Source organism: Panthera leo, chromosome B2, assembly GCF_018350215.1.
Source record: "Panthera leo isolate Ple1 chromosome B2, P.leo_Ple1_pat1.1, whole genome shotgun sequence".
Taxonomy (NCBI): domain Eukaryota; kingdom Metazoa; phylum Chordata; class Mammalia; order Carnivora; family Felidae; genus Panthera; species Panthera leo.
The window spans coordinates 45,088,129-45,113,973 of NC_056683.1; the positions used below are offsets into that span (position 1 = coordinate 45,088,129).

Here is a 25,845-nt window from a genome sequence, read left to right on the forward strand (position 1 = left end):
GCCAGTGACTTTGCTGCTGGGATTAAAAATAAGGGATGTCTCCACAACACTATAAGAACTTCTTAGGGTTTTGAAAAATGCCACTCCATAAATAAACATAAGTGTGGTTTTTGAAACACAAGCTTGGGAGAGCTAGAAAGCCCATGAATGCTGAAAAAGAGAAAAAAATTAGAGTGTTTTGAAGTTAGAAAGATACATCACTGCCCATGTTGCCTTCCAAATACCTTGGTCTTTGTGTCAGTGAATAGAAGCTGGGTTATGCTGAGGTAACAAATGGCTCCCAAATTTCAGTGACTAAGAACAATGAGGAGTAACTTTTGCTCATGCCCATCAGAGGTCAGCAAGGCCCTCTGCTTTTCACAGTCATTCAGTGACCCAGGCTACCATTTTGAATTGCTGGTCACCATGGCCAAAAACATGCATGACCCCATCAACCCACAGAGAGGTTAGGAACTGCAGTGCTACCTTGTGCCTGGATCTAGGGACAACCAGAAACAAGCAGAGACCCATAGTCCCATAATCCTAGTGACCAGAAAGTCCGCCAAAGACAGAGCTCCAGGCATAGATACTTGTGTTTTCCATTCCCCATTTTCAGGCTGAGGCAGACTCGTAAGGATGTCAATAGCTATAGTCAAGAACGAAGGATCCTGAGCCACCACTGTAGTCCTGGATCCATTGCCAAAAAGGGAAGCCTTTGCTTATTGTGAGAGTCTGTGAGTGTATCATCTAGTGTGTGACTCATCCATTCTCCGGTACTGTGCCCCTCCCACTGCAGGAGCTACTCCTATGCAGGACTCGTCTGTCGGGCTGTGGGGCCCCTGTATTTGGGGCTGGCGCTAGGGCAGGGCCCAGCCTGAATGCCTCAGCTTGAGTATCCGCCATTCGGGGCTAAATTGACTGGTCAGAGGTACAGGAGCCTGCTGATTTGTTGCCAGATACAACGGAGGAGAGCCATTGACACCTGTGTCTTCAGCTGCCACGGAGTGGGGCAAGTGTGCCGGTGACTTTGCTGTTGGCTAGCCACAGTGAGTACTCCCACGTCCTCCTTCTCCCTCCAGTGACTTCCTTCAGAGAGGATTTCAGAGATGAGCCATGCGTTATGATTCTACACTTTAGAGGCTTTGTAATTTGGGATTTAATTAATAACATACACAGTGAATAAGTATTAAAAAGGAATTTGATCATTTGAAGGCGCTTGACATAATTCATTTAGAGCTCCAGTCCGGTAAGAAAATATTTTGTTTTTATTACCCTCTGCTCCTCGGATTCCATCCAAGTATCAGAGTCCAGGAAATTGGATTCTTTGAAGACATCATTTTGTTTTCTAATGGCCTCAACATGATTAAGTGCAAATAACAGAAGTGAATTCACTGTTTATTAAATCATTATTTCCCCTCATCAACCTTTGTGATGTTTTCTCTATAATTTTACTTATTATTGGATATCACCCGCTTTCAAAGTCTCTCTGAAAACAGGAATATTTTTACACTTTTACAAAAAAGATCCTGCACTTCCAACGACTAACCTATGGCATTGAGAATTTGATCCTGAATCTTACTTTCCTCAGATCAGACTTTCTCAGGAGGCCTGTAAACTTTGGGGACATTTCTCTCAGCTCATAAGCTCTTCTGCATTCGTCAGTCTCCACAGTGGGCAGGGGATGCCCAAACCCCTCTGTTTCCATTGACTTTCACATCCTGCTGTAAATTACTGTGGTGGCTGCTTAGCTCTTCCTGCCTTTTCCAGAAGGATTGTTTATCGCTATTTCTTGAATGTGAATTTTGAGAGTTTAGTTTTGCTTAAAAACTCCTATCTGTTGAATTTTGACAAAGTGTGTGTTTCTACAGTAAACTCACAGATGAAAGAGTGAGGCTTGAATTCATCTCACACTATCTCTGGTTAACTGCGCTAAATCTCTTTCAGAGTTTGTTTTTATTCTTCTAGTTTGGAAACATCAACTTATTTGTAGCTCAGAGAAATGATTTCAAGTACATTGCAGGGCAAATAATTAGCCTTAAAAGACTGCAAAACTTGTACGTTATGCCTGTAGGGCTAGTATCCTAAAATGGCACTAGTCCAAACCCTGTATTTGCATGATATACAGTTACAGCATCATTGTTTTTTTTTTTTTTTTTTTTTTTTTTTGCAAAATGAATGAACATCTGTAATACAAACCACAACTCTTATTCAAATGTATTGAGATTGGGGGTGGGGGGGGCGGAGGAACAGCTCCAAGCCTGGTGACAGCTTGGTCTTTCTAAAACGTGATCACGAATGGGGCACCTGGGTAGCTCAGGCAGTTGAACCTCTGACTTTGGCTCAGCTCGTGAATCTCGCGATTCGTGGGTTCGAGTCCCACATCAGGCTCTCTGCTGTCAGCACAGAGCCCACTTTGGATCCTCTGTCTCCCTCTCTCTCTGCCCCTCCCCTGCTTGCACTCTCTCTCTCTCTCAAAAGTAAATAAATATTTAAAATTGGACCAGGGAGCAGAGGCACAGGGTCTGGGGTGGAAGTGGTATGTTCCTGGTCCAGGAGATAATGGATTGCAATATCTATGGAGAATAATATTTCTAACTGTGTCTTAAAAAAATAATAGAACCAACTAAAATTCAGTCTCGCTTTTATTATCAGCATGTTCTGGTGGTTCTGAACCACCTCACTGATAGAATACTTAGTTCCCACCATTGGGGCAGGGTACTCCCACAGCCACCCCCCCCCCCCACCCTTTGGTACTGTGTCTGCATTGTACAAGACGGGACTTAATTCACCAGTGGAAAAACAGTCTGCTTTAGAACACCAGTGGCTTCTTCCACAGAACCCTAGGTTAGCATGTGGCATTATCTGTGATCCCGTTATCTTGGGAATTCATGACTTAAGTGCATGTGTGCGTGCGTGCGTGCATGTGTCTATGTGTTTTAATGTATTTGATCTCTCAAGTCAATAAACTCTGGTTTCATTTTTAGTTAGGGGTGAGTCTGTAGAATCATACTGCCTTTGCATATTATTCTTGAATTTTTTGGTTGCACTGAACAGGCTCCTAAATCATACTACTTTAAGTCCCAAAGGTGATTTTATTATAAAGATACTAGGGTATCTCGTGGAACCCAGGGCATGAAATACAAAATTCTGAGCATTACCAGGACTCTCTTGTTTTAAAATCTTTTTCCTTCTTGGTGTATCTGCTTCATTTTGTACTGTCCTTCTTTTTTGTAGTTGGATTCTTCTCAATTCCAGATCGCTGGGCGGGGAGCGGGGGGGTGATCTCATTTCTGTATATTAGTATCAGCTGGGGAGTTTTTAAAAACTCACTCATTCTGAATGATAATTAATGTAATCTAAATGAAGGGGTATATTAGTGTTCACTGTATAATTCTTTCAACTTTCCAGTAGTAACGAAATTATTCAAAATAAAATAAATAGTTTTGGAGAAATATTAGTGCTGAGCCTTTCTGCCAGAAATTCTGATTCAATGGGTCTAGACCGGAGTCTAGAAATTGGCAATTTTTTAAAAAGTTCTTTTGGGAATGTGCAACCAAAGTCAGAAATTACTGCTATGGGTGGCTTTCTTTTTCAGCTTCTCTAGAAATGAGTGACTCCCATTCCCTTCCTCCTATCGAAGCCTGAAAGTCCCTGGGGTGAGGACTGGTTGGCCCAGACAGGGTCAGCTCTGGCCTGGCCCATCTTCAAAATGGCTGCATGAACAGTAAACATGAATGACGTAAGCAGTTTCCAGACGTATGTGAGTGCTGTGGGGACGGCTAGGCAAATTATTAATAGCAATAATCATAATAGGTGTCCAGTGTATTCCTCCAAAAGAAATGCACATTGAGTTCTGAAAGGCTACATTCAAGAACACCTGACTGTTGAGAAGTCAAAGCCATTATTTCCTATTGTTGGTATTTTTCAAATTATATGTCATTGTTTTAAAAGAATGGAATGATGAGGGGCGCCTGGGTGGCTCAGACGGTTAAGCGACTGACTTCGGCTCAGGTCATGATCTCACGGTCTGTGAGTTCGAGCCCCGCGTCAGGCTCTGTGCTGACAGCTCAGAGCCTGGAGACTGTTTCAGATTCTGTGTCTCCCTCTCTCTCTGCCCCTCCCCTGTTCACGCTCTGTCTCCCTCTGTCTCAAAAATAAAAGAATGGAATGATGGAGAATGATTCTGTTCTTTTGAGAGTTTTGTATAGGAAAGTACAAATTAAATCTATTTAACAACAAAATGAAAACTCTGTCCATAGCAAAGCAGGCCTTATAAGTTACTATGCATTAGACAATGCGTATGAGTAAATACCATTAAAGGCCCCTTCTTGGGCATAATGTTCCAGTTGTGGCAAGCATACATTTTCCCCCAGAACACATCTGGTCTTTAAGATTTCATGTTTCCATATAGAAATTCTCTAAATCGGTTAGCAGTCTCTGAGTCACCCCTCCCCCTGCAATTGTCTTGCAGCAATTTCTATCTCAGCCTTGTCTTTGAAGGGGTTCCCTCTTGAAGAGTCTGGCAAGAATTTTGAAAGTCTTAAGCAGTCTTGGATTGTCTCATAGCTGGAAAGAGAGTGGCACCATCACTTCTGTGCAAGCTTTGTCATGCAGATGTTTTGTGACGGTCCCTAATGCTGGGTATCTCAGCATTTAGTGCTCCTTGCCCCTGAGTACCCATGGAAGGTCCTGTCACCTCCAGGGGAACTGGGTTGCCAATGTCCAGGGAGTCTCTGTGCTCTGGGGCATGGGGGTTGGGGAGGGAGAATAACTGATGAAGGAAAGCAGGAGATGCACAAAGCCAATGCAAAATGGCTGAATGGTGTCCTGCTTCCAGCTGATTCCAAAAAGAAGACTGGGCTTCTTCGAGCAAGAACTGGACCTTAGGGGAGAGAAAGATTGTGTTCTGAATCAGAGCAGGGAGAGAGAGGAGCAGTTCCCCATGTCCCTGGGAAGTTGCAGACCGGACCTGATCTGGGTAGTTTTTTAACATTGAGAAAATAATCAGTGTGATCTCTGTGGACCTGGCTGCCAGAGAAAAGAGTGGGGCACAGATGTGCAGGCTGAACACCGAGGCCCAAAGACCAGCCGTGATTGTCCAGAGCAGCAGAAAGTAGCATGGCTGGAGGCTTAGCCTTGCATGCCTCTCTTCTGATGCTAGGATATCATCCCTGGGGAGAAAGGAAGAGGAAACGAAGGAGCAAATGTTGAATTGCTCAAAAGAGACCTACTTTAAACTGAAAATCGATGAGTTGATCTTGTATGGGCAAATTTTCCATCATTGGTTCAAATAGGGCTCCGGTGCTGTTTACATTCAATTGTAGTGCAAAACATAGTTATTACCCCCGTGCCAACCTGGTTTCATGACTGCTAACTGTGTGCCTGCTACACATGGTCATCACGGTCATGGTGTGCTTGTCCTAAATATAGAAAGTGCTGACTCCTCCCCGATGGATTTATCCAGAAGATCTTGCTTTCCTCCAAAATGCTGGCTGTGCCTGAGACGCCCTGCCTCATTCACCTGAACTCCCTGTGCCTTGGTTCTTTTTGCCTGCTGTCCTTCTTGTGGGATCTCCTCCATGAAAGCCATTTCAAAACTTACTTGGTGCAAGTCTCTTTCTGTCCAAGAACCAAATTATAAACAAATCACCCTTTGAATAGAAACACTGCTGCCTTAGGGTGCCTGGATGGCTCAGTTGGTTAAGCATCTGACTTCGGCTAAGGTTATGATCTCGCAGTTTGTGAGCCTAAGCCCCACGTCGGGCTCTCTGTCAGCACAGAGCCCATTTCAGATCCTCTGTCTTCCTCTCTCTCTGCCCCTCCCTCTCCCCCCTATCAAAAGTAAATAAACATTTAAAAAAAGGAAACACTGATGCTTTGATCATTACTCATTCATTGAATCATCCAAAATGAGAATAAAGTAAGAATATTTTTAGACATTCAAAGTTTAAGAGAGTTTGCAATGCAGACATCTTCATCAAAGGAAGTTTAAAAAGGGGTGCCGCGGTGACTCGGTCGGTTGAATGTCAGACTCTTGATTTTGGCTCAGGTCGTGATCTCACACTTTGTGGGTTTGAGCCCCACGGTGGGCTCTGTGCTGACAGCCCAGAGCCTGCTTGGGTTCTCTCTCTCCATCTCTCTGCCCCTCCCCTGCTGGGTCTCTCTCTCTCTCTCTCAACATAAATAAATAAACTTAAAAAAAAAAAAAAAAGGAAGTTTAAAAAGATACATTCCAGCAAGAAATGAAGTGAATATAGAGAAAAGGCATGTAACACAAGAAAGAAAGTAAAATGTAAGGAACCAAAAGTGGAAGGATTTTTTAAAAAAAATTTTAATGTTTATTTTTAAGAGAGAGAGAGAGAGACAGAGTGTGAGTGGGGTAGGGACGGGGAGAAAAGGAGACGTAGAACCTGAAGCAGGCTCTAGGCTGTCAGTATAGAGCCTGATGCAGGGCTGGAAATCATGAACTGTGAGATCATGACCTGAGCTGAAGTTGGATGCTTAACCAACTGAGCCACCCAGGTGCCCCAGAAAGATTTTTTTGTCCAATATGTAGAACTAAACAGGATGGAAATACCCTTTCAGGTTTCTTAGTGTTTTTTTTTTTTTTTTTTTTTTTTTACTGTTTTCTTACTGTTTTTTAGTTTTTGAAGATCTACTCAAGGACATTTTTCTTTTTCTATTTGTGTTAGAAAAGAATAATTCATGACTCTTCCATACATATGAGTTATAGATAATTACTTTCAAATAAATGTAATATAAATGAGAGATACCAAATGTCAAACGTGACACACGTAGAGCACCAAAAAAAAACACAGACCTTTTTCATCTGAAATAACTATTTTCAGTTTGAAATAGTAATCAGAGGGGCTCCCGGGTGGCTCAGTTGGTTAAGTGCCAACTTCAGCTCAGGTTCTTGCAGTTCAGGAGTTCAAGGTCTGTGCTGACAGCTTGGAGCCTGGAGCCTGCTTCAGATGCTGTGTCTCCCTCTCTCTCTGCCCCTCCCCACTCACATCCTGCCTCTCTCTCTCTCTCTCTCTCTCTCTCGCTCTCTCCCTTCCTGTCTCTCAGAAAGAAATAAAAACATTCAAAAATAAGTAAATAAAAAAAAATAATCTAAAACTCCAACCTGTGATCTAATGAAAAATATCTCTGGTTGAATGAGTGTGCATATTTTAATGTAATTATTAAGGCACTGAGTCAAGAAATCCACATTTTTAATCCCTCCACTACCATGTTGATCAGAGTAAGAATGCTCTTTAAAATTTCTCACTTTAGGGGGTGCCTGGGTCGCTCAGTCGGTTAAGCGGCCGACTTCGGCTCAGGTCGCGATCTCACAGTCCGTGAGTTCAAGCCCCGCGTCGGGCTCTGTGCTGACCGCTCAGAGCCTGGAGCCTGCTTCCGATTCTGTGTCTCCCTCTCTCTCTGCCCCTCCCCCGTTCACGCTCTGTCTCTCTCTGTCTCAAAAATAAATAAACGTTAAAAAAAATTTTTTTAAATTTCTCACTTTAATATTCTCATTTTGTGAAAAGAAAATGGAAATATTACTCATCAAGGAGCATAATTATGAGGGTTTATATTGTACAAAATTCAAATTTAATGCTTTTATTGACATCCATAGTTCAGAAATCATTCTTAGGTGATGAGACTTATGCTTTTTGATCATCTAAGAGTTGTTTTATAACGATTAGTTATTATGCACTTTTATGCTGGGCTTGTTCACTTCTGAGCCTTCACTCTTGTGATGATACAGCTCTGGGAGGCTTTTGCAGAAGGATAAAGCATTTATGGCTCCATGTGGTCCACAGCCATGACAGTAGTATGGCTTTTATAGAAAAAAATGCTGACGACTACTGAAAGCTGAAAGCTGATAGGAGTGCTTTGGGAGCAAATTCACATTAATGGAAATACATAACTTTTGAGACATATTTTTCCAGGTATGTACTACCTGAATATTATTATTTTTTTTATTTTTTATTTAAAAAAAATTTTTTTTAATGTTTATTTTTGAGACAGAGAGAGACAGAGCATGAACGGGGGAGGGTCAGAGAGAAGGAGACACAGAATCCGAGACAGGCTCCAGGCTCTGAGCTGTCAGCACAGAGCCCGACGCAGGGCTCGAACTCACGGACCGCGAGATCATGACCTGAGCCGAAGTCAGCCGCTTAACCGACTGAGCCACCCAGGTGCCCCTGTACTACCTGAATATTAGCTCAGCTATCTCTTTTGTTTCTCTTGTCTTCCAGACTTGTTTCTCCTTCTGTACTTCCTCTCTTGATTAAGGTCACCTCAACCCACCTGGATGCTTAGTCTAGAAACAACCACCTCACGTTTTTCTCTACTACCTTTTTCACGAATGCTGTCTTTCTTAAACTTTTGCTTACTCTTCTAAACCTAAGTTTTAATAGTAGTCACTTCTTCATCCCTTCTTCTTGCTCTTTTGGTCATTGGGTTCTTTTTGAATCCATCCGAATGCCGTTGCCATGGTCCTGGCTTTATGATTGGTCTCCTGGATTAAGGAATGGCCTCCCCACTGGCTTCCTGGCCCTCATCTCTGCCTTCTTTCCTACCCTCTACACTGTTGGCAGAATAATTTTCTTTTTCTTTTTTTTTTAACGTTTTTTAATTTATTTTTGAGACAGAGAGAGACAGAGCGTGAACAGGGGAGGGGCAGAGAGAGAGGGAGACACAGAATCTGAAACAGGCTCCAGGCTCTGAGCTGTCAGCACAGAGCCTGACGCGGGGCTCGAACTCATGGACTGTGAGATCATGACCTGAGCCGAAGTCGGACGCTTAACCGACTGAGCCACCCAGGCGCCCCAGAATAATTTTCTTAAATGACTTCTGATGCTGTCACTAAAGGATTTGATGGTTCCTCATCATCCATGGAAGAATCCCATTGCTTTCCTGTGGCACATAACCCACCTCATTTTGGCATCAGAGCATCAGAGCTGATGAGCTACATATATTGCTTTTCCATCACACACCTGTTGTTTCAACTTCGTGACCTTCTCAGTCATCTCCGAACATGCCTGGCTGTTTCATGCTTCCTGCTTTGGACCTACTATTTCTCTGTCTGGAATACTGTTCTTCCTCACCTCCTGGCAAGATCCACACCAAATGCCACCTTGTTTGTGATGCTCCCCAAAGTCCCTGGAGGGAGAGCTTATGACTTTTTGCCATAGGTTTGTAAAGTATATTTTGTAGACCTCAGAGGGAATACTTATAGCATTAATGTATACCCTTTATATTTTCCATCTTCCTTAGTTAGACTTCCGATTCCCAAAAACCTTGTCTTGTTTGTCTTCCTTCATAACTGTCTCTGGATCCTCAAGTTTATTTGCATGAAACAGACCCAAGATAAATGTTTTCTGAATGAATGAAGAAATGAGGCTCAGAGAAGTTCAAGATCTTGCCAAATTTCAGAACATGAATCATGACAGAATTGGAGGAAGAACACAGATCTTCTGACTTTCAACCTACTTCATGCTCTTTCTGCCACAATGCTAAAGAATTTATTTTCCCCCAATTATAAATCTAATTATTTGTGGAAAATAAAGAATGGAGTATGTGGAAAATTATTCGATCATTTTTTTTTTTTTGGTAGTTGCTAATACTTTGGTGTCCTTCCAGTGTTTGACAAAATATTATACTTGCCTTTATACGGATTTATCATAATTTCCTATCCCCTTCATTGTTGTTTGACATTGATACTGTTCCCATATTCTTTTTTCTGCTACTGTCTGTACAAGTGCCATCAGCAAATTTGCATACCGTGCTTTTTGCCGTACCAGCTCTTTCTGTATGCTAGGGTCCCAGAAGTGTTGTAGTCCTACAATGATTTGGGTTTCCCAGGTTTTTCAGCATTCCTTTCCACATTTTGTATACTTGCATGATCTCTTTAACTCATCCTGGCAGCCTCTGACTATTAGATAAATCCTCTCCTTGGTTTTGTGGTGACTCATGAGGGAGTTGATTCTCAGGGCACACCTATACCAAGCGCCTGACATCGGTGCCCTCTGCACACCTTCATCCCTGTTTACTATTTATCTTTCAGGTATGAGTAATCATCCATTACTTAGCACTGCTTGAAACCTACATGCCTAAGGAGGAAAGCAGCCAGTTCAAAAAAGATTTAGAGAAGCTGGCCAAGGTTTGGGGAAACCAATGAAAATGATTTAAAGTTTTAAAAAAAATTGGGTTTCAGGAGAAACCTGAGGGCTCATCTAAACATGTGAGTATGTAGCTCTGTGGGTGTGGTTTGGGGCATGGAGAGCCATCCTTACTCCCAAGAATCTGGCCTACTGACCTGGGTCCCTGCCTTTATTTCCTCCTGTGGGAGAGGTTACCTCTAGAAAAACCCTGTTAAAATGTATACTTACCTGGGATGACTAAATCACATCACCACTGGTAGTCATTTTCACTTCACTGGGAGTCAGCTTATCTGATTGGTTAACTGTTCCTTTTTGTCAGTGAAATGAATTTCTTAAGACCTAGGAAAGAGGGCCTTGATGTGAGAAAGGTTGCTTCAGAGTGAGGAGTTTTGTCCAAGGAGGGAGCTTCTAGACTGCAGCTGAAAGCAAGAGCCTGAGCATTTGGGCACAGCATGGGACATGACTCAGGAAAAGGACAGAAGGAATTCTGAAGGCAATTCTATTTAATTTTTAAGTTTATTTAAGGTCATTTAAACCTAGATCTCTCTCATTTATCTATCTTTCTATCTAATCAATCAATCAATTTATTATTATTATTTTTGCTAGAGATGATGGCCAGCCTTTTTATATCTTTATGACAAGAAGGAGGAAAGGACAGAATGATGTAGTTAAAAGAGCCTGGATCGGGGTGAAAAGAGTCAGGGTCTTCCAATAACTTGGGGTGCCACTGTGGGGAAGCTACTTGGTATCTGGACAATTTCTTCTTTGATAAAAAGGAAAATGATAACTTCTTTGCCTAGCTCATAACATTTTATGATGGCAAGATGAAAGTTACCTGTGAAAATGTTCTGAGAGAATTAACCCCATACAAAGATCAACTCTTTCTTCTATTAGAAAAGCCATATGACATACCAAAAAAAAAAAAAAAAAAAAAAAAAAAAAAAAAATCACAGACCTGGGTCCAAATCCCAAGTGTGCCACTTAGTACCTGTGAGGTTAGGCAGGGTCAACTTTTAGCCCCTTACTTTTGTAAAAACATGAAGTCACTTCAATGTCACAGAACTACTTGATGACATTAAAAGAGTTAATGCAGTGGCACCTTGGTAGCTCAGTCGGTTGGGTGTTAGGCTCTTGATTTCGGCTCAGGTCATGATCTCCCAGTCGCTGGGTTTGAACCCCGTTTAGGGCTCTGTGCTGACAGCTTGGAGCCTGTTTGAGATTCTCTGTCTCCCTTTCTCTCTGCTGTGCGTGCGCGCTCTCTCTCAAAAATAAATAAAATAATAATAGTAATAATAAAAGAGTCAATGCAGACATAGTGCCAGACACAGAGTAAACAGACAGTGACTATTTGTTTTATTCTCCTCTTCCCTTCCGTGATGTCTGATTCAGGCAGGACGGGTGGGATTGGCGAGTGACTAGGAGGTAAGACAGTGGGATGGCTAAATGACAGACAGACGCAGTGGGATCATCCACCCCTGAGATCATCCGAAGTGTATTCCCAGGCTGTTTGGGAGCTTTGACAGCATTTTGCAGATCTCACTGGAAGCCTCAGCAACTCACTGCAAAACCTAATTATGCAAGTAATAGCTGCAGACTGTCGGCTGACAGCTGGTGATTGAAATACTCCTGAGTGGCTGATAAAGTCCTGTCTGGACTTCTGTTTCCTTTTGTTCGTGATTGCCATGATTCGTATTCCAGTATACCTTTGTTTTTTCCTAATCAAGATTTGTTATTCCCTAGTCAAGCTATTATAAAATAGCTCTGGTCTCCCTCGCTGATGTGTGTGCGTTTAAATTAAGCAAATGTTTGTTTCTGATGGAGCCACACAGAGAACATGTCCCAGCGTGCAGCTCACCTGCTCTTCCTGCCTGCTTTGTCTTTCATTAGTGACCTGTGCCTGTTGCCAGTCAACGTATGGCTTTGGGCTGGAGGAATTTGACATAGAGATAGGAAGAGATATTTCGAAATTAAATTGTTAGCAAAGATGAGAATCTTTTTGTGAAATTTGGAACTTTGGAATCCTTGCTGTCATGCCTGTTTGACTAGCTTTGACTCCTAGAGTCTGCAGGACTTCTGGGAACAAAGCCCATCCAAGTTCCCAAACCCTTGGAGATGTTTCAGAAGCCTCATTAGCCTGTGGCTTCCCCAAGGTAGTGAGGAGACAGGGAAAGAAGTTATCTTTGTGGTTGTTTAATTTCGAGCTGTTAGGACATTGCTTGCAAATGAGGAGCCCATTTTCTGTCTGTTGAATAAACATACATTAAACACCTTAGGCACCTTTTTCAGATTTCGAAAGCAGACAGCAGAGAATGGGAAAACGTCTTCTAGTTTGGATGTTTTGGAAATACTATCTCTTTGCAGATCTAGCCAAGTTACCAGTACCTTTACTGTTCCCCTCCTCCTCCTCCTCCTCCTCCTCCTTCTTTATAAAGGAGAAGGGAAGTGGTTTCTTAACTAAACAATAAAAAAAAAAAGTAACATTTTGTATTTGGCACGTTTTACCTTGTGAAATGTCAGTGCTGATGTAATTGCTTTTTTTTTTTTTTTTTTTTGGTGTGAATCTCATGAGATGACTGTTCTTTCAGGTTGTATGTTCTTGAGAGATAAGCCTCCTCTGAAGTCAATGTCTGCAGCAAATTGTTTGGCTTGGGCTACACGAAACTAACATTTACAAACATTTGTTTTAGAGGGAAGAGTTACATTCCCCGCCCCACCCCCCACCCCCACCCCTTGCATTTCAGAAAGGTGTGAGGCTGAGCTGGTGGAAGGAGGTCTGAACCATTAGAAACCAAAAGCTTTTCAGAAGGAAATTGGAAGAAGGTGGGAGGCGGTGGGGGTCCAAAGATGGGATTCTTGCTGCTGTTTTGCCCCTATACTTTTGTCTTCTTTCAAACTTTTTGCTTTCACAGGATTGGAAAAAGAGCTAATGACTATGGCTTAATATCAACAAGTCTGGAAGAAAATTGATTTTATTGAAGTCCACTTTACTTAAAGAGCCGTGTTTAAGCAAAATGCCAAAAAAAGCCAACTTTAGAAACTGTTTCTTCTAAGTAAAAGAATTAAGAAAAAGTTCAGAATGTACTTAGAGTTCCACTGTTGTTGAAACTTGGGCAAAGATAGCATTCCAGAGTTGTGGTCTCCAGTCCTTCCATGACAAGCTAGTCCTGGATAGTAAAGAAGTTGTTAGAAAATTCTGGGCTCCAAAATTTTAATAGCAGAATAACTATCAAAAAAGTCCATACTGTAAGGTCTGTGAAGGTCATTACCACATATAGCACAAAGTGCTCATTTTGCCATGCATAAAAATAATTTTATTAATAATCAGAATGCATATTGATAAAATTAAAACAGCTATGTTTAAAATTTAAAACAATGGGACCATAAAATAAGGATCTTTTTTCAATATAACACCTTAACATTTTAAGCAAAAAGTAGTTTTCATATTGTTTTGTTGAACTTATCTAGTTATTCAACTTCTTCCCAGCCCTTAAAGAAAAATCTATTTGAGTGTTTGGGCAGAACAGTGAAAGTTTGTTGTCTTCTATCATTCTTTAAATCTTTTTAAAAAGTAGTTTTAGTTAAAGAGAAAACATTCTGTATAATGAGAATTTTAATATAAAACCAATGAAGGGGCACCTGACTGGCTCAGTTAGTAAAGCATGCGATTCTTTTCTTTTCTTTTTTTTTACATTTATTTATTTTTGAAAGACAGAGGGAGACAGAGCACAAGTGGGGGAGGGGCAGAGAGAGAATGAGACACAGAATCTGAAGCAGGCTCTAGGCACCAGGCTCTGAGCTGTCAGCATAGAGCCTGATGTGGGGCTCGAACTCACGAACTGTGAGATCATGACCTGAGCTGAAGTTGGACGCTTAACCATCTGAGCCACCCAGGTACCCCAAGCATGTGATTCTTGATCTCAGGGTTGTGAGTTCAAGCCACACATTAGGCACGGAGCCTATTTAAAATGAAGTAAAATAGGGGCAACTGGATGGCTCAGTCAGTTAAGTGTCCAACATGATCTCAAGGTTTGTGAGTTTGAGCCCCACGTTGGGCTCTGAGCTGACAGCTTGGAGACTGGAGCCTGCTTCCGTTTCTGTGTTTCCCTCTCTCTCTGCCTCTCGCATGTTCATGCTCTGTCTCACTCTCTCTCTCTCTCAAAAATAAAATGAACATTAAAAAAATGAAATTAAATTTGTGTAAATCAGAAAAACATGGACTCATGTTCTGATTTTATGAAAATTATGTTAACAAATTCATCAGTGGCTTTTAATTTTTTTTTAAATTTTGACGGTTTTACCCAAAGCAGTAACTGCATTGGTGATCATTGTGGTAAGACTGATGATTTTCGTACTGAATTGTTATCCATTTGGAAGACTTGGAAAAAAAGGATGCCAACGTGGCTGAAATCTATTTGAAATTGTATGCCCATGTGGGTTGCAACTAAATATACTTAAAACTGATGAGCAACAACATAATCCTTGTGCTTAAAGAACTAGGGACCTTCAGCAGAAAGCCTTTTTTTTTTCTTTTTATATCACAACATTGTTTATTATGTGAATTTTTTAAAACTATTTATTTATTTTTGAGAGAGAGAGAGAGAGAGATAGGGAGTGAGCAGGGGAGGGGTAGAGAGAGAGGGAAACAGAGAACCCCAAGCAGCATCCACAATGTCAGCTCAGAGCCCGACGTGGGGCTCAACCTCACGAACCATGAGATCGTGACCTGAGCTGAAATCAAGAGTTGGACGCTTAGCTGACTGAGCCACCTAGTCGCTCCATTATGTGAATTTTTTTACAATACAAACAAAAATATATATATATATGGAAATGCAATATCTGAATACAGCTAAATGCAGAATGGTGACTTTTTTTTTTCTTTTCAAGAGGCCAGGATTCCATTTCTAGTAAAACAAAGAGACTGCACATAGGTAGAAATAGGTTGGTCGTTAGCCTCACAATTAGAAAACCACTGAAAGAGGCTGCAGCAGGCAATGTAGAATATTGTAAATAACCTTTGGATTTCAGTGGAATTTCAGTTAGGTTAGTATTTCAACATAGGAAATATGGCTAAAAAGACATTTTGCCTAGTCTTTAAAATAATGGCCTTATTTGCTGTAGAATTATGCACAAATAGGATAAAAGCTATTCCTTTCTGGCTAAAAACGGTCAAAGAGCAAATATCAGCCATTGCAAAAGCTCCCGGCCTTTCTTGATGACGTCCAAGTCTTCTGAACCCTGCCGTCTAAAAGCAAAGAAATATCAAATACATTTCAAAGAGGATTTCACCCAAAATGAAAAATATTAAAATTATTAAAATTTACTATTAAAAAATAGAGATCTGATATGGATCAGATCTGATAGAGCACAGATCTGATATAAATCATCAGTGTTTCTTGCCCACCTTGCCTTCCTCTCTTCTTTCCTCTTTCTCAATGAGTATATTGTGGGCACCACCAGGTTTCCAGCGCTATTCTAGGTGCCAACGAATCATTTTAGTTTTGAGATCAATTTTGGCAGAAATAACAGTAGCAGGACTTGTCTAAGATCAGTTTGGGAAGTTTGCTACCTACCTACGAAAATCCAGTTGGGTGGGAATGAGATAATAGGCCAAGCCTGGTGCTTACTCTCCTTCGAAAGATGTCTCTGGGCTGAGTTTGCACATAGGCACCCCAACTCAGCTTCCACCACAGCCACCCACACGTTTCTCAGGCCTGCCTAACCCAGGGAGTGAACCATCCTTCTGGATCCCTGAACGCGGGCTATTATTCATTACACCCCAGCAGGCAGCTTCCTTTGGAAGGATTCCTACCTCAGGTGTCAGGTTGCCTGTGCTTCCTGGCACCAACCGCTCACACCTGCAGCCTCCTGGTGAGGTCCATGGGAGGCCACAGGGACGCCACCTCTGGGGCAGAGAAGTCTGAGTTGACAGCACTCAGGACAGAACCCAGACTTACGGGCTGACTGCAGTGAGAGACTTTGAAAGCTTCAGATTGGAGACACTTTGCTTTTTCATTTATTTTTATAGAAGCAAGAAAGGCAGCGGTGTGGAAGACGATGACTCACATGCTTTTGCTCTACTGCTTAGTGTTTCTTTTGCCCACAGAATCCTGCAGGACATTATGCCAGGTAAGCAAAGGGAGGTGGGAGAAGGAACCGGTAGGGAGAGAGCAAATGGAAACGAAAACCCATCTGTCAGGCAGCTCGTAGTTACCTGTGCTCAAGTGTAGGGAGAAGATAGTGGTCCAGCCCGAAGAAATTACAGCTGTGGGTAACCAAAACCTGTTTTAGCTAATAGCCTCAGACTATTTTTCTTTTGATTTTTTTCTACAAGTTTCCGAGATGCAATGAGGCTCAAATGATTTAAGGGTGATAAACTCTTTTTTTTTTTCATATCCTTTGACGGTGATGACTTTTCATTGCTCACTGCTGGACAGTGCTACTTCCGTAGAGGCACTTGAAAGTGTGGGGGCAGTGAGGGATGTCACAATGACTGGGAGATACTTAATGGCATTTAGTGGGCAGGCCCTAGGAATGGTCTGGCTCAATGAGGCATTGTCCCACCCAGAATGAGAATCGTGATAGTGAACACAGTGGATGGGCCAGAAGGAGAAATGAGGAACTCTGACAGCCAATGGTTAATCAAGGTTTAACTGGGGTAAGGTTTGTAGCAATGTACTATTTGTAAGTTTTGTGGGGCAGTGAGCCTTATGACTCTCTCTAGAATATTTTCACTCATACCATAAGTCATTTTAATGTCCTTAACAGTTACTTACTTCAAATTAGGTGTGGAGAATCATTGAGCGATTGAGAGAGGGAGAGAAGGACTAAGACTACTTTGACCTTCTTAGGAACAGTGTATTATTATTGGACTACAAGTTCTGGACAGGAGTTCCATCTCCTACATTCAGATAGGGAAACTGAGGCCCATGGTGTGGAATGTGATTTTCTTGAGGTTCCATATCTACCCAGCCACAGGACCAAGGCCAGTGCCCCGGTTTCTTCAGATTCTGTTTCTTGTTCTTTCCATTTTAATAAGTGCCTTCTTAGCGAAAGCCTCCTTAGGAAAGAATGACTTTGGAAATTCTTTCTGGGAATTTCCAAATGATATTTACTTTATCTTCTGAGTGGTGTGCCACTGGATGGGAATTTTCTCCATGACTTCCCTTTTCCCCAGCACTGAACTGGTATCTGGCTTCTGGGAGAGGCTAAAGACTCTTTCTGAAAGACCTCTTTCAGAAGACATCCCGACCCCACAGTTTGGTTCTCTTCCCCTTCTTCATTTCCTCATCCATATTTTCCCACAAGGCAGAACTTAAAGAATAGGCAGAGCCTGGGAGATTGACTTTGTTTTCTTGGTTATTGGGGATCAAGTTATGAGCATTCCATCCTTTTCTTCTCAATTTAGAAGTTGCTGGATGCTGAGTTTCTGAGTGCTACCCCTCTCCTGACCTGTCTACGCACTCAGGCAGCTTTTCAGTTGAGCAGATTACAGGTTTTCAAAGGGTCTTTTTCCTACTGTTATGGTGAAGATTGTAGACCTTTTTTTTTTCTTTTTGTAGATAGAGCACTAGTGGAGAAGAAGGGCAGAGGTATTGAAAGAGAGAGAGAGGGAGAGAGAGAGAGAGAGAGAGAGAGAGAGAGAGAGAGAGAGAAGCCCAACACGGGGCTCAATCCCATGACTCTGGGTTCATGACCTGAGCTGAAAGAGAGAGAGAGAGAGAGAGAGAGAGAGAGAGAGAGGGAAGCCCAACACGGGGCTCAATCCCATGACTCTGGGTTCATGACCTGAGCTGAAATCAGGAGCTGGACGCTCAACCGCCTGAGCCACCCAGGCGCTCCTGAAGATTGAGGACATCTGAAGCTCAAGTGGCTCATATAGGATGCCACCCTAGAAATGAAATGACCAGGAGTCATATATGGATGTGCTTTGGCAAATTCACTGGGAAGAAGTAAATCAGATCTTTCACTTAAGAAGGTAGAATTTCTAGAATTCTTTGTAAATAGCATGCCACGGTCTTCTGCCCACATATGTGATCAATATAATGTGACTTCACTGGAATCTGTATAATGGGCCAAGTATTATCTGGAGTCGTCCACTTTTTTTTTTTTTTTTTTTTTTTTTTAAAGGCTCTATTAAGTAATTTATACACCCAACGTGGGGCTCGGGCTTACAACCTCAGAATCAACAGTTGCACACTCCACTGACCAAGCCAGCCAAGCGCCCCCGGAATTTCACTTTTAAGTGCTTTATTGTGGTGTATTAGAGACCATGACCCTCTCAGGATGAGTTTAGAGCATCACCTCCCTACACCCTACATCCTCCTCTGCTCTCTCCACATGCATATGGGATGGCTTGGTGGAAAGAACAGTGTTGTAGGATTGAGAAGAGCTGGGTTCTGGTTCCAACTCTAAGAGGAGCCCCCTGCATGGTTTTGTGTAAATCACCTCATCTATCAAAGATGCGCTTTCTTTATTTATAAAATAAGAAGGTCTTTCAAAACTAAAAAAAAAATACGCCATTTTATTATTTTTGTTGGGGTCAAAAGCCTTTGAGTCTCCCAGGTATGAAATAAGGCTTGAATCTGTAGACCGTAAAATGGGAAGTCAGCTTGCCTCAGTGCTTTGAAGGATATCGTAACTCACAAGTCCGCAGTGATACCCTTCACTTTAGACAGACCCTAAATGCTCAATTCAGATTCTCTTAAATTCTTATTTGGTAGAGAAAATGGAAGTGTCAGGCTTGCTTCTTGATAACACAGAGAGAAACAATATAGTGAAGGAGAGAGGGACATGACCTCTACATGTTAGTCACACCGTTGAGTCACTGAATTTCTAATTCCTTCCCTAGTGGTTTAGATCTTGGAATGCAAGTTGGAGAATTGGACCATGTCTCTTCCCAGCCACTAGAGAGCAAACTTCTGGTACAAACACAGGAAGTTTCAGTCTGTCTCTCTCTCTCTCCCCGTGTACACACACACACGCACATGTATGTCAGTATATACATACAAGCTAATATGTATATACACATATATGTACAAGACACAGAACTAGCATCTTAGGGGGGTATAAAAAACACAATACAAAATCCATCCGTGGATTTTGTTCTTAAGGAACATACAATTTAAATGAGATAATATGCATATATAAAAATGATTAGAGAGTCAAAGGCAGGAAGGTGAGTATATGTGAAGCATTGAATGAGAGGTATAGTGGTGTAGACAACAAATCCTACAGGAGACAGAGAGGGAACGATGTACCATTTGAAACTGGAAAGACTTGTTGGAAGGGACGAACTTGAGCTCTGTATGTAATAGATAGTAAGTTCATATTCAGAGAATAGTAACAGGAGCTAAATCTTAAGTACCACTTAAGATATTCCAGGCCCCATTCTAAGTGTTTTCCATAGCTGATCTCATTTATTCTTCATTAAAGTCCTCTGAGGTATCACACAATTCTAATAGTATCATTCTCACCCTGCTTTATCGATGAGGACCCTGAGGCCCAGAGAGATGAACTTTTTCAAGGTTTCAAGTAGTGGTGTTGGGATTTGGACCCAGGCGGTCTGCTCCAAGACTATACCCTTCGACCACAATATGATACTGCTGCTCAGTGAGGGGTCTAGTCTGATGAATGGGTGGGCTAGAGAAGGGTTTTTAATCAGGAGGGGTGGGAAATGCTCAGGATAGGGGGAAGCCAGATGTGAAGAGAGTTCTGTAAAAGGAGAAGAATACAGGGGTTCCTGGATGGCTCAGTTGCTTAAGTGTCTGACTCTTGATTTCGTCTCCCATCATGATCTCACAGTTTGTGAGATTGAGCCCTAAGTCTGGCTGTGTGCTGACAGTGCGGAGTCGGCTTGGGATTTTTCTCTCTGTCTGTCTGTCTCTGCCCCTCCTGCCCTCTCTCTCAAAATAAAATTAAAAACATTTTTTTTAAAGAAAAAGAATACAAAATTACAAATACAAGATTGAGGGTAAAGTGAGAATCTACTTAGGAAAGTAATTGCAACAAATTTCAAATTTAGAAATGCCGAAGAGAATTAGATTTGGTAATTACTCAGCATTATTCAGTAATAAATCCAGTAAAATAGCAATATTTTAATTAATGAACTGCCCACATTTTTGTCTCTACATTTTTAGCTGCATACTTGCATGCCAATAATTTTGTAATATTTTTTTCTGGATAGAAAATAGAAAAATTATTCAGTTTTCACTCTAGCATTGCTGATTCAATTTGTTTTTTATTATTGTTGGTTTAGAAGAATATCTTTCAGCTTCTCGTTTCATTATTAGTAACGCCATGTAAATATGTAAGACTTTTGTCAGCTTTGGGAAAACATCTAACGAGTTTCTTTCATATATGACCTGCAAAGTGTCCAGAACACTTAGAATTTTCTTGTTCTGTGACTAATTGTAACTACTCTTAAAGTAAATACCATTTATATGTTGATGTCCTCCTTGTAATGTGCTGATGACTGCAAATTACATAAATATATGCTATTAAATTCAAACTAGATGTATCCCCAACTCAACTTCTACTTCTCTAGATTCTCTAGTGCTATCCAGAATGAGGGAGAGTGTGAAGTAAGGAAAGGTGAAGTGGCAAAAAATAATAGTCTGAACAGATGGTGGTTAAGCTATTTTGCTTTTGAAATTTTAATGAAATACACGATCAGTGAACACATTGCTAACCCTCTCTCAGTGCTTGGAAGGGGCCCATACACAAAAGGAATTCTACAGCCTAACCTTCATTAATCTCCATGTAAGCTCACCTCTGCTCCTGGTGCATTTCTTGGATAGAATGTTGATCCTTCTTGCCGGACTGCTCCTGCTGAGTAGCAGTGGGAGAGAAAGCCATCCAGGCTGATGAGGAATGGGGCCATGGGGACTTACTTCATGGTCTCAGCTTTTGGAGGCATCTTGGCATCAGAACTGAGTCCGATGTGGCTGTTAGTCTGTGACTAGAGTGAATCATTGGGCTGGCATATCAATAATTAATTTTCATGTGAATTTTGATTTTCCCTTTCTAGGTTGCTAACAAAAGCAAGGAGATGTCTCCCAGGCCACAAGGTATGTCGGCAGCGGTTAGTAATCAAATGGAAGTTTTTATGTTTATTATTGTAATAGCCAGGCTCAGCCCTCTGTTTATTGGCATGGCAGATGGGACGCCTGGATGGCTGGCATGTGGATTGTTTATCTTTCTCCTATTAAATTGTACTTTTGACCCCTGCTCCCCTCTCCTCTCAGCACCTTCTGCTCCATCCTGGCCTGAGAGTTCTTTGCCATAAACTCTTTCAATTGAGCCAACTCAGATGGGAGCAGTGGCTAGGAACAGGTCTGTGAGAACTCGTTGATGACATACTCATTCCGGAGCTGGGAGCTTTCTCCAAGAACATCGAGCGCAGTGGCTTCCATACTGTTTTCTAGGAAGCTAGAGGGGTTACAGGACGTGTCCAGCGGGTTCCTGTGGAGTGTGACAGACCTAGTGAACTGAACACGGGCTCTTGCTTCTCACTTCAACTGGGATAGTTCCACTTTTATCTGCCTTACATGTGTGAGTTCTGGATAATGTTTTGTTGGAAGCAATAGGTGTTTGCCACCAAAATAGTATGACAATCACTGATCTATTTCAATCTCCCCCCACTTTGCAAAGAAAACACACCCGATGTCCGCAGGGTTTATGTGCCCTCGCTGTGCTGACGTCTTGGTGATTGGCCCGTGCAGCCCAGAGCCCCAGCCTCTCCATCTGATGCTGATACCTTTTATTTCCCCAGGTGTATGCGATGGCGTCTGTGTGGACAATTCCCACTGCAGTCAACCTTGCCCTCCAGACTCACAGGGAAATATGGGGTTCTTATGCAGGCAGAAGAAATGGCACAAGATCACTGAAACCTGTCAGACTCTTAATGCCTTCAACATCTTTGAGGTACTATCCTTTCTCTCGCACACAGAGTGGAGTCCCCATGTTAGCAACGCATTGCATGGTCAATAAGAGAGAGGGAGAGCACAAGGCAGGGCTGGTAGGCGAGTGTGTTTGTACGTGAATACATAAACACACGCTCATCTTCTCTCCCTGCACAAGGAGGGAGGTCCTAACTGTGGGCATCTAAAAGTTTGTGCTCTGGTCTCCCACACGCTTCATGACACAAAGAAACCTGATCCTGAGGTCAGAGCTAGAAGGGCTTTCTGGAGGGATCATGGCCTACTTCTCCATCTTTGCTCATAGCTTTTTAAAATATTTTTATTTATTTATGTTGAGATAGAAAAAGCGCAAGTGGGAAGGGGGCAGAGAGAGAGGGAGAGAGAATCCCAAGCAGGCTCTGCACTGTCAGTGCAGAGCCCGATGTGGGGCTCGAATTCACGAACCGTGAGATCATGACCTGAGCCGAAGTCGGATGCTTAACCGACTGAGCCACCAGGCACCCCAGCTTTTAGCTTTTAATACGGAGCTGTGATATTTAACATAGCTTTCACTGACCAGAAGCACAGGCAACCCTGAGAACTTTTAGATATGCAGAATTCAGACCCCATCCCAGATCTGTTGAATCTGAATTTTCATGGTATCAATCACCTCAGGTGATTTCTGTGGTCAGTAAAGCATGAGAAGCAAGCTGACCTAAAGGGAAGGACTTCGTCATCAAACAAATGAGCACATTTCCATATATACTTAAGTAATTACACATTTAAAAAAATCGCGTTTGATAAAATCAGGACAAATACTTTTTGTTCTCTTTGTGTTTCATTTACTCCTCTTATTTCTTGTTTTTTATTTTTTTTTTTTTAATGTTTATTTATTTTTGAGAGAGGGAGAGAGAGAGACAGCATGAGTGGGGGAGAGAGAGACAGAGGGAGACACAGAATCCAAAGCAGGCTCCAGGCTCTGAGCTGTCAGCACAGAGCCCGACCCGGGGCTCAAACTCACAAATGGTGAGATCAGACCTGAGCTGAAGTCGGACCCTTAATAGACTGAGCCACCCAGGTGTCCCTTTTGTACTCTTTTTCTCATAAGGGCTTTACCTTTTCTGAAGTTCAGCTCCTGATTCCTTCAGAGGAGCCAATGCTTTAGCATCTAGGAACATCCCCCTTCAGTGGTTTTGCATGTGGCCACGGGGAGTGCCAGTGGATTCTTCACCTGAAGTCCCTGAGCAGACTTCAAAGGCTGCCCTCTCCAGGATGTCTGTCACCGGCCCACCCCTAATTTGAGGGACCTTTGCAAAGATACTCACAGAAAGCCACGTACCATACACTTTAATATCTAAATGCTTTCAATCAAGCTTACAGACCACTAAGTAGAATATATTCTGCTGACCTTTCATCCCAGATTCCATCCTGCACCTGTAGGGTGGTGGAAAGCCAAGGCCACCTGTTCATAACCCTGGAAACAGAGGTCCCTGTGCCACCTGTCGGGCCTAGTGGCTAGCACCCCGGTGGCTTGGTCCATCCTTGGTAGCATTTCTAAGAAGTTCCCAGGGGATGTCTATGCTGTTGGATGGAGGGCCATGCAGGCCCTGGAAGTGGACTTGGGGTTGCTAAGCAGGGACTTTGAGTGTCTAGATGCAGGGACATGAGTTCTGAGTAGGTGTGTCCTCTAGGCCCACGCAGACTTTTTGTCTTGTGAAGGGCCAGGCTAGAGGAGGCCGGAAAGGGGTCCTTTGAAGTAAGGGCTGGCAGTTTTTTGTTTTTTTTCTGTTAAGGACCAGACAGTTAATATTTTAGTCCTTGTGGGTCATGGGGTCTCTATTGCGAGTATTTGACCCTGCCGTTGTGGCATGAAAGCCGCCATAGACAATACTTAAACAAATGAGCAGATTGGGTCCCAATAAAACTTTATTTACAAGAAACAGGCAGCCAGTCGGGGGCCATGTTTGCTACTCCTGCAGAGAGGTGTGGGCCCCAGAGCCTGAATCTGTAGGTGATACTGTTGATCATTATTTTCAGTCATTCTTTTGTCTTGGTGTCAGTTGATTCATCTAAATCTAGTTCAGAATTTCCATTTTTAAAATACGCTCGTGCCTCATGCTCTGCCCCTCAGGAATAGTAAAAATAAGCTTAAATGACACTAGAAATATATCTACGCGCACAGGACATATATACGCTATAGAGACACAGAAGGGGTCTGAAGTGGTATGCTAAAGATAACATTTACTCTCTGGAGGCAGGGGATTAAGGAACAGGCAGCTGGCAAGCTGGGACTTTCATTTTCTGTCCGTGTGCCTTGGTATTGGGCAAGTTATTTCACAGCAGATGTGACTTTGAAGATGTGAAATTGAAAAACACGCTGCAGTACACAATTGTGTGATAAGGCTGTCCTCGGTTTTAGTAAAGGTGCTTTTATTTTCAAAACAAAAGTAACATAATCAAAACTTTCTTTTTGCCATTTCGTAGACAAATTTATATTCGATCCAACCACTAGGAGGAAATACAAAAGTAGATGAGTATGCCAGAAAGCCTGAGACCATCACAGACAGGCTGATGCAAACGTGTCCGAAGGATTTGTCCTGTGTAATCAGGAACATTCGGCAGTCTCCCCGGATCCCGGGAAACATCGCTGTCATTGTGCAGCTCTTACACAACATATCCACGGTGTTATTGACAGATGTTGACGTGGCGAAGATGAAGGTGAGTAGCCTTGATTTGGCAGGATGATACCTCAGTGGAAAGGAATGCAGGTTGATTGGAATATTCAGTGGGCTTTTTGGGGTCCGAGGACCACCTCTTTCACATCAGTGTCTGTAATGCGTAGCATAACAATAAGTGTTCAATAAATGCTCAATAAATGTTCACTGAACAAGGAACAAAAGACATAGAAAAGTGAACATGCTCCATCAGTAAGCATTTAGAGACAGCACTTATTGGGTACTGGATCAGATACCGGAATAAGCTTTCCCAATGTGTATTTTAGCCACTGGAAACCTCTAAGAACCATTCTGGTTCTTGCAGAGACTTTTCTTACTTTTATTTTTGAGTCAGAATAATAGATTGCTAAAATAGAAAATGACTGAATGCAAAGAAAACAGCCATACATATGTGCTGCAGAAGTGTGAAATGGAATTGGACTTCTTTTCTTTTCTTTTCTTTTCTTTTCTTTTCTTTTCTTTTCTTTTCTTTTCTTTTCTTCTCTTCTCTTCTCTTCTCTTCTCTTCCCTTCCCTTCCCTTCCCTTCCCTTCCCTTCCCTTCCCTTCCCTTCCCTTCCTTTCCTTTCCTTTCCTTTCCTTTCCTTTCTCCTTTCCTTTCCTTTCCTTTCCTTTCCTTTCCTTTCCTTTCCTTCCTCCTTTCCTTTCCTTTCCTTTCCTTTCCTTTCCTTTCCTTTCCTTCCTCCTTTCCTTTCCTTTCCTTTCCTTTCCTTTCCTTTCCTTTCTTTTCCTTTCATTTCTTTTCAATAATGTGTTTTTTAAAAGTTTTATCTATCTATCTATCTATCTGTCTATCATCTATTGAGAGAGAGAGTGCATGCGAGTGGGGAAAGGGCAGAGAGAGGAAGAGAGAGAATCCCAAGCGGGTCTGCGCTGTCAGCATAGAGCTTGACGTGGGGCTCAATCTCACAAACTGTGAGATCATGACCTGAGCCAAACTCCAGAGTCGGCTGCTTAACTGACTGTGCCACCCAGACACCCCTTATTTTTGATCTTTGAGGCAGAGGACAAAAAGCAGGTTCAGCCTCTGGGGTTACTTGTCAATTCGCTATGTTTCTGCACAGGGTCTTGCACACAGTTGG

General features: G+C 42.3%; 1 protein-coding gene across 2 annotated transcripts in view; it reads left to right on the plus strand.

Moving 5' to 3' along the window:
• Positions 1 to 799: 799 nt before the first annotated feature.
• The window catches only part of ADGRF2 (adhesion G protein-coupled receptor F2), a 41,951-nt gene continuing 16,905 nt past the window's right edge, over positions 800 to 25,845 (plus strand). The window contains exons 1-5 of one of the 2 annotated variants that reach the window (XM_042938998.1): positions 800 to 1,025; positions 16,159 to 16,259; positions 21,160 to 21,199; positions 21,904 to 22,055; positions 24,515 to 24,748. In XM_042938998.1, coding sequence (XP_042794932.1) covers positions 16,188 to 16,259; positions 21,160 to 21,199; positions 21,904 to 22,055; positions 24,515 to 24,748 — 498 coding nt within the window. In that variant the 5' untranslated portion in view covers positions 800 to 1,025; positions 16,159 to 16,187. Of the gene's footprint in view, positions 1,026 to 16,158; positions 16,260 to 16,633; positions 16,789 to 21,159; positions 21,200 to 21,903; positions 22,056 to 24,514; positions 24,749 to 25,845 lie in introns of those variants that run through there. The other variant, XM_042939000.1, reaches the window with a different exon arrangement.